The sequence below is a fragment of the Podospora pseudocomata genome, chromosome 6 (assembly GCF_035222375.1).
Source record: "Podospora pseudocomata strain CBS 415.72m chromosome 6, whole genome shotgun sequence".
NCBI lineage: Eukaryota > Fungi > Ascomycota > Sordariomycetes > Sordariales > Podosporaceae > Podospora > Podospora pseudocomata.
This window is the reverse complement of record NC_085890.1, coordinates 2,543,439-2,556,843: the sequence shown is the minus strand read 5'-3', so window position 1 is coordinate 2,556,843 and position 13,405 is coordinate 2,543,439. Positions and strand designations below refer to the sequence as shown.

The 13,405-nt window shown below is 52.3% G+C and overlaps 2 protein-coding genes across 2 annotated transcripts; one reads left to right on the top strand and one right to left on the bottom strand.

The window, feature by feature from the left end:
* Positions 1-8: 8 nt before the first annotated feature.
* On the top strand, positions 9-7,693 carry QC762_0097080 (uncharacterized protein; the record flags this gene model as incomplete). The annotated part of the gene is made up of 4 exons (XM_062884136.1): positions 9-1,091; positions 1,145-1,244; positions 1,305-1,479; positions 1,534-7,693. 4 exons carry the CDS (start codon positions 9-11, stop codon positions 7,691-7,693), a joined length of 7,518 nt encoding a protein of 2,505 aa, XP_062740838.1.
* An 887-nt stretch (positions 7,694-8,580) lies between these two features.
* Positions 8,581-12,402, bottom strand: QC762_606220 (uncharacterized protein). Its single transcript, XM_062892313.1, has 2 exons — positions 10,504-12,402; positions 8,581-10,453 (listed from the first exon to the last, which is right to left on the bottom strand). The coding sequence occupies exons 1-2, from the start codon at positions 11,936-11,938 to the stop codon at positions 9,093-9,095; spliced, it is 2,796 nt and encodes a 931-aa protein (XP_062740837.1). The 5' UTR covers positions 11,939-12,402; the 3' UTR covers positions 8,581-9,092.
* Positions 12,403-13,405: the final 1,003 nt, after the last annotated feature.

The following is a 13,405-nucleotide window of genomic DNA, read 5'->3' as shown; positions in this document are numbered from 1 at the left end:
ATACAACTATGTGGACAGGTAGGGCATTCATGACTCCAAGCTTTTCCCATCATGTTCAGCTGAAGCTGCCGGAAAAGTCTCCTCTCCGCCCCATATTGAGCCATAAAAGCTTCGCCGTTGAGGGGCAAGGCCCGAGTTCGTACGAGATCATGGCTACACAGCCCAACTGCCCTTCTGGACTGAACCCTCACGAGTTCCTGGCCCTGAAAAGTCTCGTATCGGGGGCAGCGCGAAGATGGCTTTCGATCTTGACGGAATTGGCCTCGACAAACTTGAACTGGTCCAGCGAAGGCACCATGTCATTGCTGCTGCATCTAGCACTCCAATGCGGTCCCAGCTCTGACAAGGACGATCCTCTTCGCCTTGTGCACTCGGTATTTCGCGATGCTCATTTTGTGCAGAAGCTTCTAGAGCAGGTCAACACCCGTCTTACCACCCTGTCAGCCTTGGCCAGTTGGAGAGAAACGCACCTCATGAGACTCACGATTGTGCTTACCTTGCGCATACAGGAGTTGGCCAGCAGTGCAGGGCTGGCCCAACTTCATTTTCAAGCCCTCGAGTCGCTGATTCAAGCTCGCAGGACATGCATTAGCTGGCTCAGGATGCTTCGCGAGGAAGTTCAAAGCTGCGCAGATATATCCACGGCGCAGCAATTACAGGAGCGCGCACTGGGCGCTGCTTTGCTCTGTCGACGTACATTCATCATCAACCTGGAACAAACAACACCTCTTGATCCTCTGTCCTTGGAAGCATATATCGAGTCCACTGTTGCGATCCAGGAAAACATGACGAGTGATGTCGACTCACTTTCCCAGACCACCCTCCATGACCTCGTGTTCGCAACAAAGCTGTCATATCAGCTTCAAAATCTTCTCATCCAGTCGATCAACCAGCACCCCGAAGGACTCTATAATGCCTTGAAACAATTTTGGCCTGATGCTGAGCGCCTGGACCCCATTACTACCACTGTAGAAGTTGAAGGTCGGGGTTGGATTCGGTGCGAGCTCCCTGAAACGGATGTTGAGCGACATCAAGCCGTGCATTTGAACATTCTTCTCGGGACACTTCTCGTCAATGGCAAACCTGTTGGAGTAAGTTGAACGTCCGCACATTCGGATCGCAGATGAAGTTAACTGGAAAACAGAGGCTTCCCCAGGATACCCGAAACGAGGTTGTGCTGAAAGAATTGTTTGGCGACCAGCCCCTGATGGTGTACCAATCATCGCTTCCATCGATGACGTACAGTACGTAACTGAACATCCGACCCCATGTGACTGTGATGGCTAACTCTGCTAAACCATCAGCTCTCAAGTATACACCGAAGCGTGTGACCGTGCATATCGGATCCGAAAAGGGCCAGACGGTTGTGCTAGCGAAATACGAGCACATGCTTGTTCGTCTAATTCCTCGAGAGCGCTTTTGTCGAAAAGATCTTTACGATCTTCCCAGTCCCTTGATATGGGACCACTTTCACTGGCTGTATGTTCTTCTATCTTGATAGCGAGACCGCCGCAAGGCTAACTTAGGGATTAGGAATTTGAAGACAGGCCGCCTCTATATCACGCCATCCCACAACAAGTGGAATTTCGGCCACTATTCGAATTGGGAAGTGGACATACACAGAGGCTACGCTCAGCGACGACAGCATGACGGGGAGGTGGTGAGCATGGTGAATCCTATGTCTCCCCTTTTCCAGAGAATTGCCAACATCGTTCAAGGCCTCGCGCAGGGGCACCGCATTCTTGTTACGCAGAAAAAGTCTTACGGGTCACTCGAAGTTCGGGTTCACAGTCTGGAACTGTTGTTCTTTGTCAACCACAACTCCCTCCTATTTTCACCACAGCTTGGACTCGAAATCGACCCACTGCAAGACGCTGGCACTTGGTACGGCCTTGAACATAAACTGGTCTGTCGAAAAGTACACAATCCTTTCCGTCGGACCATTCTTGTACCACTGCCCTCGGACCGCTTTCGGTTTAGAAGATCAGGCTGTCATGTTGAACTTGCCGTTGGGCCGAGCAACCGATACGGGAAGTTCGACATCAATGACACTTTGGGAAGAATCGACTGTGCAGCTGAACCTGTACTGGTGTATGCCAAAGCTTTGATTCACGCCTTCACGTCTTTTCCTTTACCGGACCCTTTGACTGGCCGCACTGGAACCGAAGAAAGTCTTCATTGGCTCGAGTCAGGAATTTGTCGCCCCTGGACGGTTCTCGGGGGAGAAATTTTGTTGCTGCAGCATATTGCGAGTCTTACCCCCATAAGGGAGTACTACCCATCGGGCCTCAAGGGTATGAAGACAGACTTCTGGGACGAGCAACTTACCACTCACATACAGCACCCTCTCTATCGACTGGTTGTCCAAAAGATTTTATCAATCTCGAACGATTTGAGGATGTTCAACCCAACCCGAGATGATGAAGACAACTTACTTGATCTTCTTCCAGCAGGTGGCGAGGTTTGGCTTAACAAAAGGTCATTGGCGCGTCGGCAGCTGTATGAGAGGGATGCTGAGAGTAACGATACAGCGCTCTCTTCAGGAAGGACGGACAGAGTGTACATTGCACGCGACAAGAGTGTCAACTCGGACAAACTGTACAGAAGGGTCATGGAAACAACCCATCTCTTGCGCACGCGGCCAGTCAAGTTCCCAACTCCGACCAACTTGGCTTCTACTTTTGCCTTGGGAAATGTCGTGGGTGGGTTTGGCCAGGCTTATGATAAGGTTTCCCTCAATGATCGGATGTACACAGACATCCAAGAGAACTGGGGCGCCCTCGTGGAGTACTGCCGGAATCCAAGCCAGTCATGCTACAGCCTCATGTTTCTTTTCGCCAATCTGGCCTTTCGCGAGGCTACGGATGACAAGCTTCTGAAGGGGCTCGTTGCATTTGCTATCTTGAGAAACCTTCGAATGCTGCCTCTACCGAGACCTTGGCCTCTGTACTTCAACTTCCGCCCCGCAGCGGTGCCTCAATTGGAAGACGTCATCAAGCTACTACTGCCATTCAGGATACCACCACCAGAGGACGAGAAAGAGAAGCTGGGCGCATTCCTCACCATGAAGCTGCGGCGGAAGATACAAGCAGCCAAGGACGCCCACGAGATACGGAGTCAAAGTGACTGCCACAAACTTGCCAAGATCATGCTCGCTCAGTGGCCCTCTGAGAAGCCAGATCTGTCGGAACTACCAACCAGCGATCTCTTGCTGGATGTCGATGTCGCAGTTCAGGCGGTTATTCCAGAGTGGCAGCGGTTATACCGGAACCTAGAGCTTTGGAATCATCTCAAGGAAGTGCAGCTGATACTGGATGAGCATTTTCAAGATGTCGAGTACAGCCCTGCGATTGTCACGGCGGCTGAAGAGGTCCTATCGTGTCGGGTTCGCGGAGGCGAAGTGCCTACTCTAAGCGTAAACCTCCTTTGCAAGGATTTCATCCCCCGGCTTTCGTCCCAACCCACAACGACGACAAGGTCTGCCGCTGAGTGGTCTCCTCTTGCCAGCTTGCCCAATGATGGGCGTCGTGCCTCCAGACAGGTCAACGACAGAGCCATTGTCGGCAACGCACAGTCGCAGATGTCCGCATACGAGGTAAAGAGATACATAGATGAGCTGCGGGGGATTGTCGATACACTGGGCAACAGCAAATCACTGGTCCGAAAGAAATATGCTCAGGATCTCAGTGGCAGTTTACAGGCCCTCAGGAGTCTCAAAACCCCGGACCAACTTGCGAAGCCATTTCTTGCTATTCGGCCAAACAGCGGCACGAAGGGCGATGTCAGCCATCTGTTTGAGGTTTTGAAGGCGTCATTGGTTGCAGAGACTTCCAATGTTTCGTCCCGCCGAATCGAATGGCTGAGGATTGGAGGCCTGTGGCCTGCCATCACCACCACAGCCTTACTCGAACAGTTGCGGTCAACCAGCAGCACATGCTTTGGGGCAGGCATGCGCCAAGGCCTTATCCAGTTTGGACTTGCCATAACCAAGCTTCAGCGAGAAATGCGGCTCAATGACTGTGTCATGGCAGGTGATGTCTCTCGCTACCAGGACGAGGAAGCGAACACTGGTCATCAGAACTGGGACCCGGCTCAACACCCCGACTGGTTACTCTTGGAGATTGAGGCCAACCTCCTGATACGACCCGGTCAAATCGATGTGACGCGGGCCACCATCTCGCCCGAATCCGGGAGCAATTCGGTTCTGCAAATGAACATGGGGGAAGGCAAGACATCATGCATCATTCCGATGTGCGCAGCCTTCATGGCTGACACGAAGAATCTTGTGAGGGTAATTGTACCGAAGGCCCTGTTGCTCCAAACGGCACTGCTGCTTCAATCTCGTCTTGGGGTGATGCTGAACCGCCACGTTCGCCATGTGCCCTTTTCTCGCCGAACATCAACAACGGGGGGCAATATCAAGCTCTACTTTGATATCCACAAGCAAAGCCGAGACACGGCAGGCGTCATGCTATGTTTGCCTGAACATAATCTCTCGTTCATGTTGAGTGGCCAGCAGAGGCTTCTTGATGGCAATATCAATGAAGCGAAACCGATGATGAAGGTTCATGCCTGGATCAAATCACACTCTCGAGACATTCTGGACGAATCCGACTACACCCTGGCGACGCGCACCCAGCTCATCTACCCTTCAGGCTCTCAGATGTCAGTCGATGGTCGTCCCCATCGCTGGCTCACTGTTCAGGCCCTTCTCAGCCTTGTTGACCAACATCTTTATGGTTTGCAGGTTTCTTTCCCGAAGTCGCTCGAAGTGGTGAGGAGACCTGGTGGCGGGTTTCCTTTGATATACTTTCTCCGACAGGACGTCGAGGATGAATTGCTTCGCCGGCTGACAGTTGACATCACCAACGGCCTAGGTCACATCCTCCCCATGCATTACCTGAATGCTGGCGAGCGGCGCGCTGTGGTCGACTTTTTGTCCCCGACGAAATCTAGACTCGGCCCCATCACGTTGGAGAAGGTGAGAAAGCTGTGTCCTGAGAGGCCCGAGGTGGGGAAAACGGTCTATCTCCTCCGTGGCTTGTTGGTGAACCGGATCCTGATCATGACCCTGAAGAAGAGATGGAACGTGCAATATGGGTTGCACCCAAACCGTGATCCGGTGGCCGTCCCTTTCCATGCCAAGGGTGTGCCAAGTGATCAGTCGGAATGGGGCCATCCAGACGTGGCGATTCTGTTCACTTGTCTCGTCTTCTATTACGACGGAATCTTGGAACCGCAGCTTAGGCAAGCACTTGCTCGCGTGCTCAAATCCGATGATCCGTCGACCGAGTATGACAAGTGGGTTCAAAGCTGCGACATCTTCCCAGAGTCGCTCAAGGCGTGGAATGGGATCAATGTGGAGGACAATGTCCAAATCCACGAGATCTGGAGAGCGGTCCGATACCGGACTGTGGTTATTGACTACTATCTGAACAACTTCGTCTTCCCACGCCACGCAAAGCAATTCAAGGTCAAGCTGCAATCCAGTGGTTGGGACATTCCACTCTTCTCAAGCGAAACGAAGGACGCCAAACTGTCAAAGGCACTCACAACAGGATTCAGCGGCACCAATGACAACCGCACCATGCTTCCGCTCACTATCCAGCAGGCGGATCTTCCCACACTGTCCCATACCAACGCCGAAGTGCTAACATACCTGCTTTACGAACGGTCCCGGCGGTGCCAAGTCATTACCAACCAGTACGGGAAGAGAGCAACGGAGCGCGATCTGCTTTACCTACTCAGGGAGCGTAACATACAGGTTCTGATTGATGCCGGCGCACAAATTCTAGAGATGGATAATGAAACTCTCGCCAAGACATGGCTGTCCATAGACGGACGCTGCAATGCTGCATTGTATTTCGATTCGTCAAACAAGCCATGGGTCATTGACAAACAAAGGCGCAAAACGCCTCTCTTGGCCTCGCCGTATGCGGATGACTTGTCGAGATGCCTGGTCTATCTTGACGAAGCCCACACTAGGGGCACAGATTTGAAACTTCCTCTTGGTGCCTGTGGTGCCTTGACAGTGGGTCAAGGGCAATCCAAGGATCACACCGTTCAAGCTGCCATGCGACTGCGTCAGTTGGGGAAGAGCCAGTCTGTCATGTTTTTCGTCCCTCCAGAGGTCAACCAGGTCATCAAGGACCTTCGGAAAAAGTCAGTGTTTGACAAGATCGACTCGCACGATGTCATTTGTTGGCTTCTCGACAATACCTGCGATGGCATTGAGCAGCTGCAGCCTTTGTACTTCTCCCAGGGCATGGATTTCTGCAGAAGAACACAGGCAGCGATCGATAACCCGGACTGTCTGACTCATCCAGGCCAGCAGGCGGACTACGTGGCAGCCATCAAGCAAAACGAGCTGCAGACGTTGCAGGAGATGTATGAGCCCAAGACCAAGGTGAAAGCTGCAAAGCTTTCGATTGAGGCGGGCTCCTCACATCCAAAGGTTGCAGGGTTTTTGAAAGAGCTCAACAACCGCCGCAAGGGGTTCCAAGACACCGGCAGAGCGGTGCACGGATCTGCATTGCAAGAGGTGGAACAAGAGCGCGAAGTGGCCTTTGAGGTTGAGACTGTTCGCCAAGTCAAGAGACCGGTCATGTACGATGCTCTCACCTTTCCCGGCATCAGCAAAGAGATCGACACGTTTGCCCGGACTGGTAGGATACCTGTTGGAAGCCTCTCTGTCTGCCACGTTTTTGAGCTCCTTAGAAAGACAGCTCTGGGGCGAAAACACAAGATTAGGGCGCAGGACCAAACCTCGCGGTTGTTTGTCTCGGTCGAGTTTGGGCGCACGGTCAAGCTTCACACTGATCTCGCCAAGGACACCTTTTTGCGTCCGGTGAACTGGGTTCTGTGGAGCGGATTCACGCAGACGGCGATTGTTTTGATCCCGGAGGAGGCTGAGATTCTGATTCAGATGATCCGGGATAAGGTGACGCACCCTTGCGTTCACCTTATTTGCTATGCCTCCCCTGTTACAAGAAGTATGCTTCCGTTTAACAAGCTCAACTTCTTTAGCATGCCGCCTTTGCCAGAGGGTTGGGTCGCACCGCAGTGGTTGAGGACGGAGCTTGGGATTCTTGCCGGCAGGCTGTATTTTGAGTGGGAGGAATACGAGGCCCTGTGTACGTTCCTCGGTGTGGACGCCAACGACGGAACGGCTAAGGGCTTGGGTCTTGTTGATGGGGAGGATGAGGGGTATGGAGGTGATGGGGCGGCTGATGAGGATCATACCCTGAGGAACACCCAAACCAACAGCTTTGCACCGAGACCATTGACGTTTTTGCAAGAGTGGCTTGCTGTCAGGAGACACGGTCAGGATTTTGTTCACACGCCCATGGGGTTCTTGACACAGAGCAAGCCTTTGCAACAAGACCACCCTTTCTTTGGGGGCACGTCTTTGCCGTTGCCCACGCCGGATGCGCCGTTGGGGTTGCCTACTGCTGCTGGTCTGGGGGGTAATGGTGGTGGGAGGGAGGAGGAGAATCATGACTTTTTTGATGGGGGGTTGGATGATATGGGGGCTAATGTTGGGATGCCGGTGGAGGAGTGGGAAGAGGAGGAGGATGGGAAGGAGGTGGTGGTGTATGAGGAGTGTGAAATTTCGTCGGGGATGACGTCGGGGAGTGGGAGTTTTGAGATGACGGATTCGGGGTCGTCGGAGAGGGGGGAGTATTATACTTGAGGTGTGAGGGTTGGAGTTTAGATTTTTTTTTTGTCTTGTAGTTTTTGTTTGTTTGGATTGGAGTTGGGAATTGGCTTCAGTTGTATGATACCATGGGAATTTGGGTGGGTGGGAGGATTCACGGGTTTATGGAATTGGGATTGGGATTGGGAGTTGTGTAGGATTTGGGATACGGGATTTGTATGAGATTTGTTGATACCACATGAGACATGGGACATGGCATTTGAGGGAATAGGGATAGACTGGGGCCTGGTGGGGTAATTTGAAGGAGTTTGTGTGCATGTTAGATTTTGTGGGAACAGATGATGTACGAGTATGCTTGATCTGTGTTTCCTTTGAGTGCCCAGTGGTATGATGTTTGGAACTTTTGAGGACAAGATACCAGCTTAGGTGAGTACTGGAACAGGACTTCTTTACAGAAAGGCGCGTGAGCTCTCTGGTTTCAAAGGGACTTTTGGAAGTCTCAATACACATTCAAGTAAGACGCTGGTAATGTGTGTTGGAAAAGCTTGGAAAGAGTTGGTAGAATGCTTGGGTGAAAGCAAAAAGATAGATAAAGCTTGGGTACCTAAGAAGAAATATAGCTGGGGCAAAAAACAGATAAAGCTTAGACAAATAACTTTGCCTAGAATTTTGTTTGACTAGCCCGGTTGTGCAGAACGGAATTTAGGTCGTGGGGAGGAAGCTTTATAACCCAAGGTTTATATGGGCCAACGGGGAAAGAGAGGAAACAAATGCTCATGTATGTATGTGAGTGCCCTGTGAAGTACACTGGTGACATCACACTACCTGTCAATGGTATATGGAAAGCACGGTGCTTCAAGTCTTGCATGCCAGCTCACCCCCTGACAGTCCCCCATTCACACCAAGATCATGTCACCAGAAAGTTCAAAGAATTTGAATTCAAGTAAATTTTAGGCTACACACAACCCCCTAACCAGCCAAACACCCCTTTCTGCTGTCCCCCAAAACTAGACAATAGATTCTAAGAATAAAAATAATACATCAAACGCAAGAAAAAAAATCGAAGAATGTTCATACATGTCGTCATAACCGGTCGTGATTTTGATATCCCCTTCCTTCACAACACCGAATCACCGTGCAACTCCTCTGCTTGACTCGTCTCCTCCAGCCAGAAACTCCCCCCTTCCCACAAGCCCAAGCCACTCGTGTATAAATACATCTACCCCCGTATATGCGCATATATGCGTCCACCTCTTTTGACACATCAACGTCCAATATCATCCCCCTCTTCAGTGATTACATTAGTAGCAAGTCAAATACAAGAAATGTCAAAAATATATAGCAAAGGAAATAGAGCAAGAGCTATGCTCGTTAGTGTGTCCTCTTGACGTCTGTGTCGTCCCCTTGTTGCTTTCCCCATGGCTAATTGATGTTATTAGTATCCCTCCTGCGGGCCTCCATGTCCGCCAAACATGTTCGGGTTAGCCCCTCCGTGAAAACCCCATTCGACCTCCTCATTTCCGGGAAGGCCATGCATCTCCATTGGCCCCGTAGTCGGGGTAAAGCCAGGCATTGTGGTATGGCCACCTTGACCGTAAATCTCATGTGGCTGCTGCTGTTGATGAAGCTGATGTCTGTGCTGCTGTTGGTGAGGATGGCCGGGTCCGACAACACCGTGGTGCATGCCTATCGGCGACTGGACATGCATGGTAACCCCCATGTCATCCGGCAAGGGCTTGCTACAGGAAGGACAATACATGTTGTTACAGCGTCCTGGGGGGTGATCCTCGACGAGAGTCTGAGCCGAGTCGCGATTTTCGTCACGCATCCAAGTCGAGGCAACGGAAGACCTAGGTGTTATGAGACGGCTTGCTCGGATCGTTGCCGTGGATTGTGGTCGGGGAACCATGTCGTGCTGCTGGAGCCCCTCGCCTGTGGGGACGTGAACTGCGCCTTGGTGCTCTTGGTTTGCAAGGTAATTTTGAACCTCAAGGTGGCTTGGTCCTATCGGAACAGGTGAGTAGTGGGCTGGTGCTGTTATGAGATCTGGAGACTGGAACATGTCTCCGGCAGTGGTGTAAGGAATGGCATAGTTGGCGGGCATGGAGACAGGAGGCGAGTCCCAGTTGGGATGCTGAAAGGCTACAATTGGCTGCTCCATCTGTCCACTTGTTGAAGCTGGCATGAGCGCAGACTGACTTGGCAGAACCGACGGTGGCCGGAATGAGGTGTTGATCGCCCTGGCTTGTCCCTGGGGAGTTCGTGCTCGCTGGATGGGCACTGGGATCTGCGTGGTTGGCTGCGTCTTGGGCAGAACTTCGGCTCTCTTGATCCTCTTCACGGGGTTGGGACGTCTTCTTGCTGCAGCCGAAGGAGCGCCGCGTCCAGGGCTTTCTGTTCCGACCAGTGTCGTTCCGGCCATTGTGCTGACCATACCTGTGCTTCCTGATAGCATAGTTGGAGTGGAAGCAGGAGAGGGTGTCAGCCGTTGTCCGCTTGGGGCCCAGCTGGCCGTGTCGGAAACATCCACAACTGTATTCTCCACCGGATTCACATTGAAGAAAGATACCGCGCCTGAAATTTTCTTCTCCCAATCCTGGACCACGGTTTCAATCCAGTTGTAGATGGACTTGATGCTTCTTTTCAGCCCTTGGTGAATCTTCATGTCGATATCTCCAATGTGTGTTGCCCCATCAAGAACATGTCGATACTGCAGTTCCAGCAATTCTTTCAGCTGGTCCTTGTACTTCTCAGACTCGGAGATGAAGTCAAAAGCCTCCATCACGGGAATGAACGCTGTTGTGATGTCAGTCAAATTCCATCACGACAGGAAACACATGACCTACCTGGCTCCGGAATCTCCCTGTCATGTGGAAACAAGAGCTTCCACAATGATTTCCAGTTGTCGATCTTGGCCTTGAGACTTCTGGCCTCGAGCGACGAAATAATTTTCTGGGTAATACCATCTTCCGGGTTAGCTCCGCCGTGATCAACCGAGAGGCGGCACGGCTCTGGTTGCCGCAAATGAGAGTCAAGGTCGTTTTTCGAAGGAAAGCCCTTGCAGCACCGAGGGCAAAGGAATGGACCCGCGTTTCGCTGAACGGGTGGGTGGTGAGCACGAATGTGCTTTTTGAGTTGTGACATATCGGAAAATGAGTGTGTAGCGCAGACATAATGGTCTCGCACGTTGAATCGAAGAGGGTTTCTCTTTCTGTAAGGGCAGCTGAAGTTTGTTGTGTTTTTGCTGGTGTACCCCTGGGCGGCCATGGTGGTATCCCCATCATCATCCCCTCCTCCCATGTGGTCCCGGCCTCCCAGCCCGCTTCCATCATCGCTGCCTCCCCCTTCAGCCTTTCTCTTCCCCTTGCTGAAATAACCACCGGAGGACTGTTGATCATAGCCTCCTTCTCCCGGCGTACCTCCACCCTGTGACGTTGGTGTCCCCTGTCCAGACGTTGCCTGCACGATTCCCATGGTTCCATCCTGGGCCACGCTGGAAAGCTCCTGAACATAGCGGTATGTGCAATCCCATATCATCAAAGGAGCCGCGCAGTCATCGACATCCTTGCCACAAGTGTTCCGCAGGACCCAGGACGAGATTTCATCAATGAGCCTGTCCTCGTCCAGCTCACCTTCCTCCTCCAGCTTCTTGCAAGTCATGCTGGAACTAGGTCCGGATGGCACACCCAAATGATTTCTGCTTTCCGAGTAAAACATGTTGGCGAGGTTGGGGTGGTAGGCAAGTATCGGGGCCTCTCCGTCGTCAGCATCTTCCACCTCGATGCGGATCTCCCGGGAAAGGCGTGATTCTGCGCGGCTGCAGGAAGAGGCCGTGTTGACACAGGTTGTGGAGGTGAGGATGGAGTCGATGGACCCAACGACCCGATGGGTCTTGCGGAAGTCCTTGTCTGCAGGCTGGTACTCAGCAGTGTCTTGGTCCTTGGCTTTCTTGAGGCTGCTGCGTGAGTCCATAGACTTGAGCTGAGGGCGGCTATGAGGCTTGGTCATCATATCTGATATGATAACCTTGGGACCTCCACCAACGCCAAAGTTGGCCATGGTTGGGCTCTGGGGCGGCGTTGACCCAGACAGAGACAAAGCATCTGCGGCAGGCCTGGAGTAACGGTCAACAGGGTCTTGACCCTGTGCCTTGAGGTCAATGTCGGCGGCTGCAGTCTTCCGGTCATGGTGCCGTGGTCGAAGGGGGATGCATATATTCATGCTGCCTCCCTTCTGTGCAACACGCGACGACAGCACGGGGGACCTGCCGCGGGGTTCCATGGTGATGCTTGAACTGCCAGGTCAGTGATGAAATGAGGTCAGGTCAGGCTCTTGAGCCTCAGGCCCCTCCTCCTATCGAAGGCAGGCTAAGACAGACAAGACAGACAAGACAGCGCGCGCGCGGTGCGCGGGTGGTCAGAGACGGAGTACACCGAGACTGGTTCGTAGGTAGGTGTCGGGATGCGGAGACTCGGGCGGAATCAAAGGAGTGACTGTTCATGCGCGAATGGGCAGAGAGAGAGTGGGTTGGCTGTAACGAACGACGAGAGAGAGCGCATAACAAAAGAGAGATTGGGTCCAACGGACACGACGACACACCCCAACCAGTCAGTCAGTCAGTCAGTCTGCCGAACAAGAGATGTCGGCGCCTGTCATGTTTCTCCAGTCGCAAAAGTTCGAAAGTTTGACAACTGGAGAATTCAAAGGCCCCAAGAAACCCCAAGAAGCAGTTCGCGCTTTCCGCAATCTCCCCTGACCGCGTAATTTCGATCGCTACCGTGTGGCGTCGGCCAATTAAACAGTGCTGGCCGCCTATTGGTTCAGGCAGCCTGTCCTGGGGCCGACCCCTGTACCCCAAGCACCGCAACAGGGTCACATCGCCAATCTCAGATTGATGTGTTTCCTCTCTCTGTCCACGAGCTCGGGACGGGAGATCTGATAAAAAACTGATCGGGCTGCCTTTCCGGGTCCGCTATAAAATAACAACGGTTTTGCTCCCCGTGCTCCCCCCGCAAACTGTCATCATCATCCCTCCCATTCCACACACTGACGCTATCGAGAAAACAGCGTTAAAAATGGCCGTGTTTGCCGTCTCAGCCTTGGTGTTTACATCTTGCGCCGCAGTATTTTTGGGCATCGTGTTGTTGTTGACGCTACGGATATACAGACGCCAAAAGAACGCGGTGGTCAATTCTCCGAGGTTGAGGTTGCAACGGCCAGTCCTCTCGGCAGCCGGGCCGGTTCCCTTTCCTGGTGAACATTTTCTTTCCTGTCCCAGCGACGTGCGATTCTTGGGTCACTTGATTTCCACAGATAAATCTCCGGTTTCATCAACTGCACTGTTCAAAAATTGCAGGTGCAGAACAGCAGCATGACCTGATTCCTGTGCGCTCTTTCCCTCGGATTGTCTTCAACCCGCAACTGCTGCTGCTGCTGCAGTGCCAAGACCCCTCGGATTCCGCTTCCATGCATATGCAACATGCTTTGCAGCCTTCTAGAATACCCACAATGAGTGCATTGAACGCATCGCCTATCGCTAAAAGTATTTATTTGCGCATCTGTCTTTTTGTCATGTGTCAATGCCTCATGTTTGGTCGAGAACCTGGAAGCATGCATCGAGTTGAGGGGGACACTGGACAGCAAGGTAGGTATCATAGTATCACAGAAAGTGCATCTCTGTCTCTGGAAGCTTGGTGAATGAACAGAATGGCCCAAATCTTCATCTCTCTTCGGCTTCCAAATCATTAA

Excerpts from the sequence above, each read along its gene's own strand:
- QC762_606220 (XM_062892313.1), bottom strand. The coding sequence starts at position 11,938 with ATGGAACCCCGCGGCAGGTCCCCCGTGCTGTCGTCGCGTGTTGCACAG. Across the intron at positions 10,454-10,503 it reads CAGGGAGATTCCGGAGCCAG|CGTTCATTCCCGTGATGGAG; the intron begins GTAGGTCATGTG and ends ACATCACAACAG.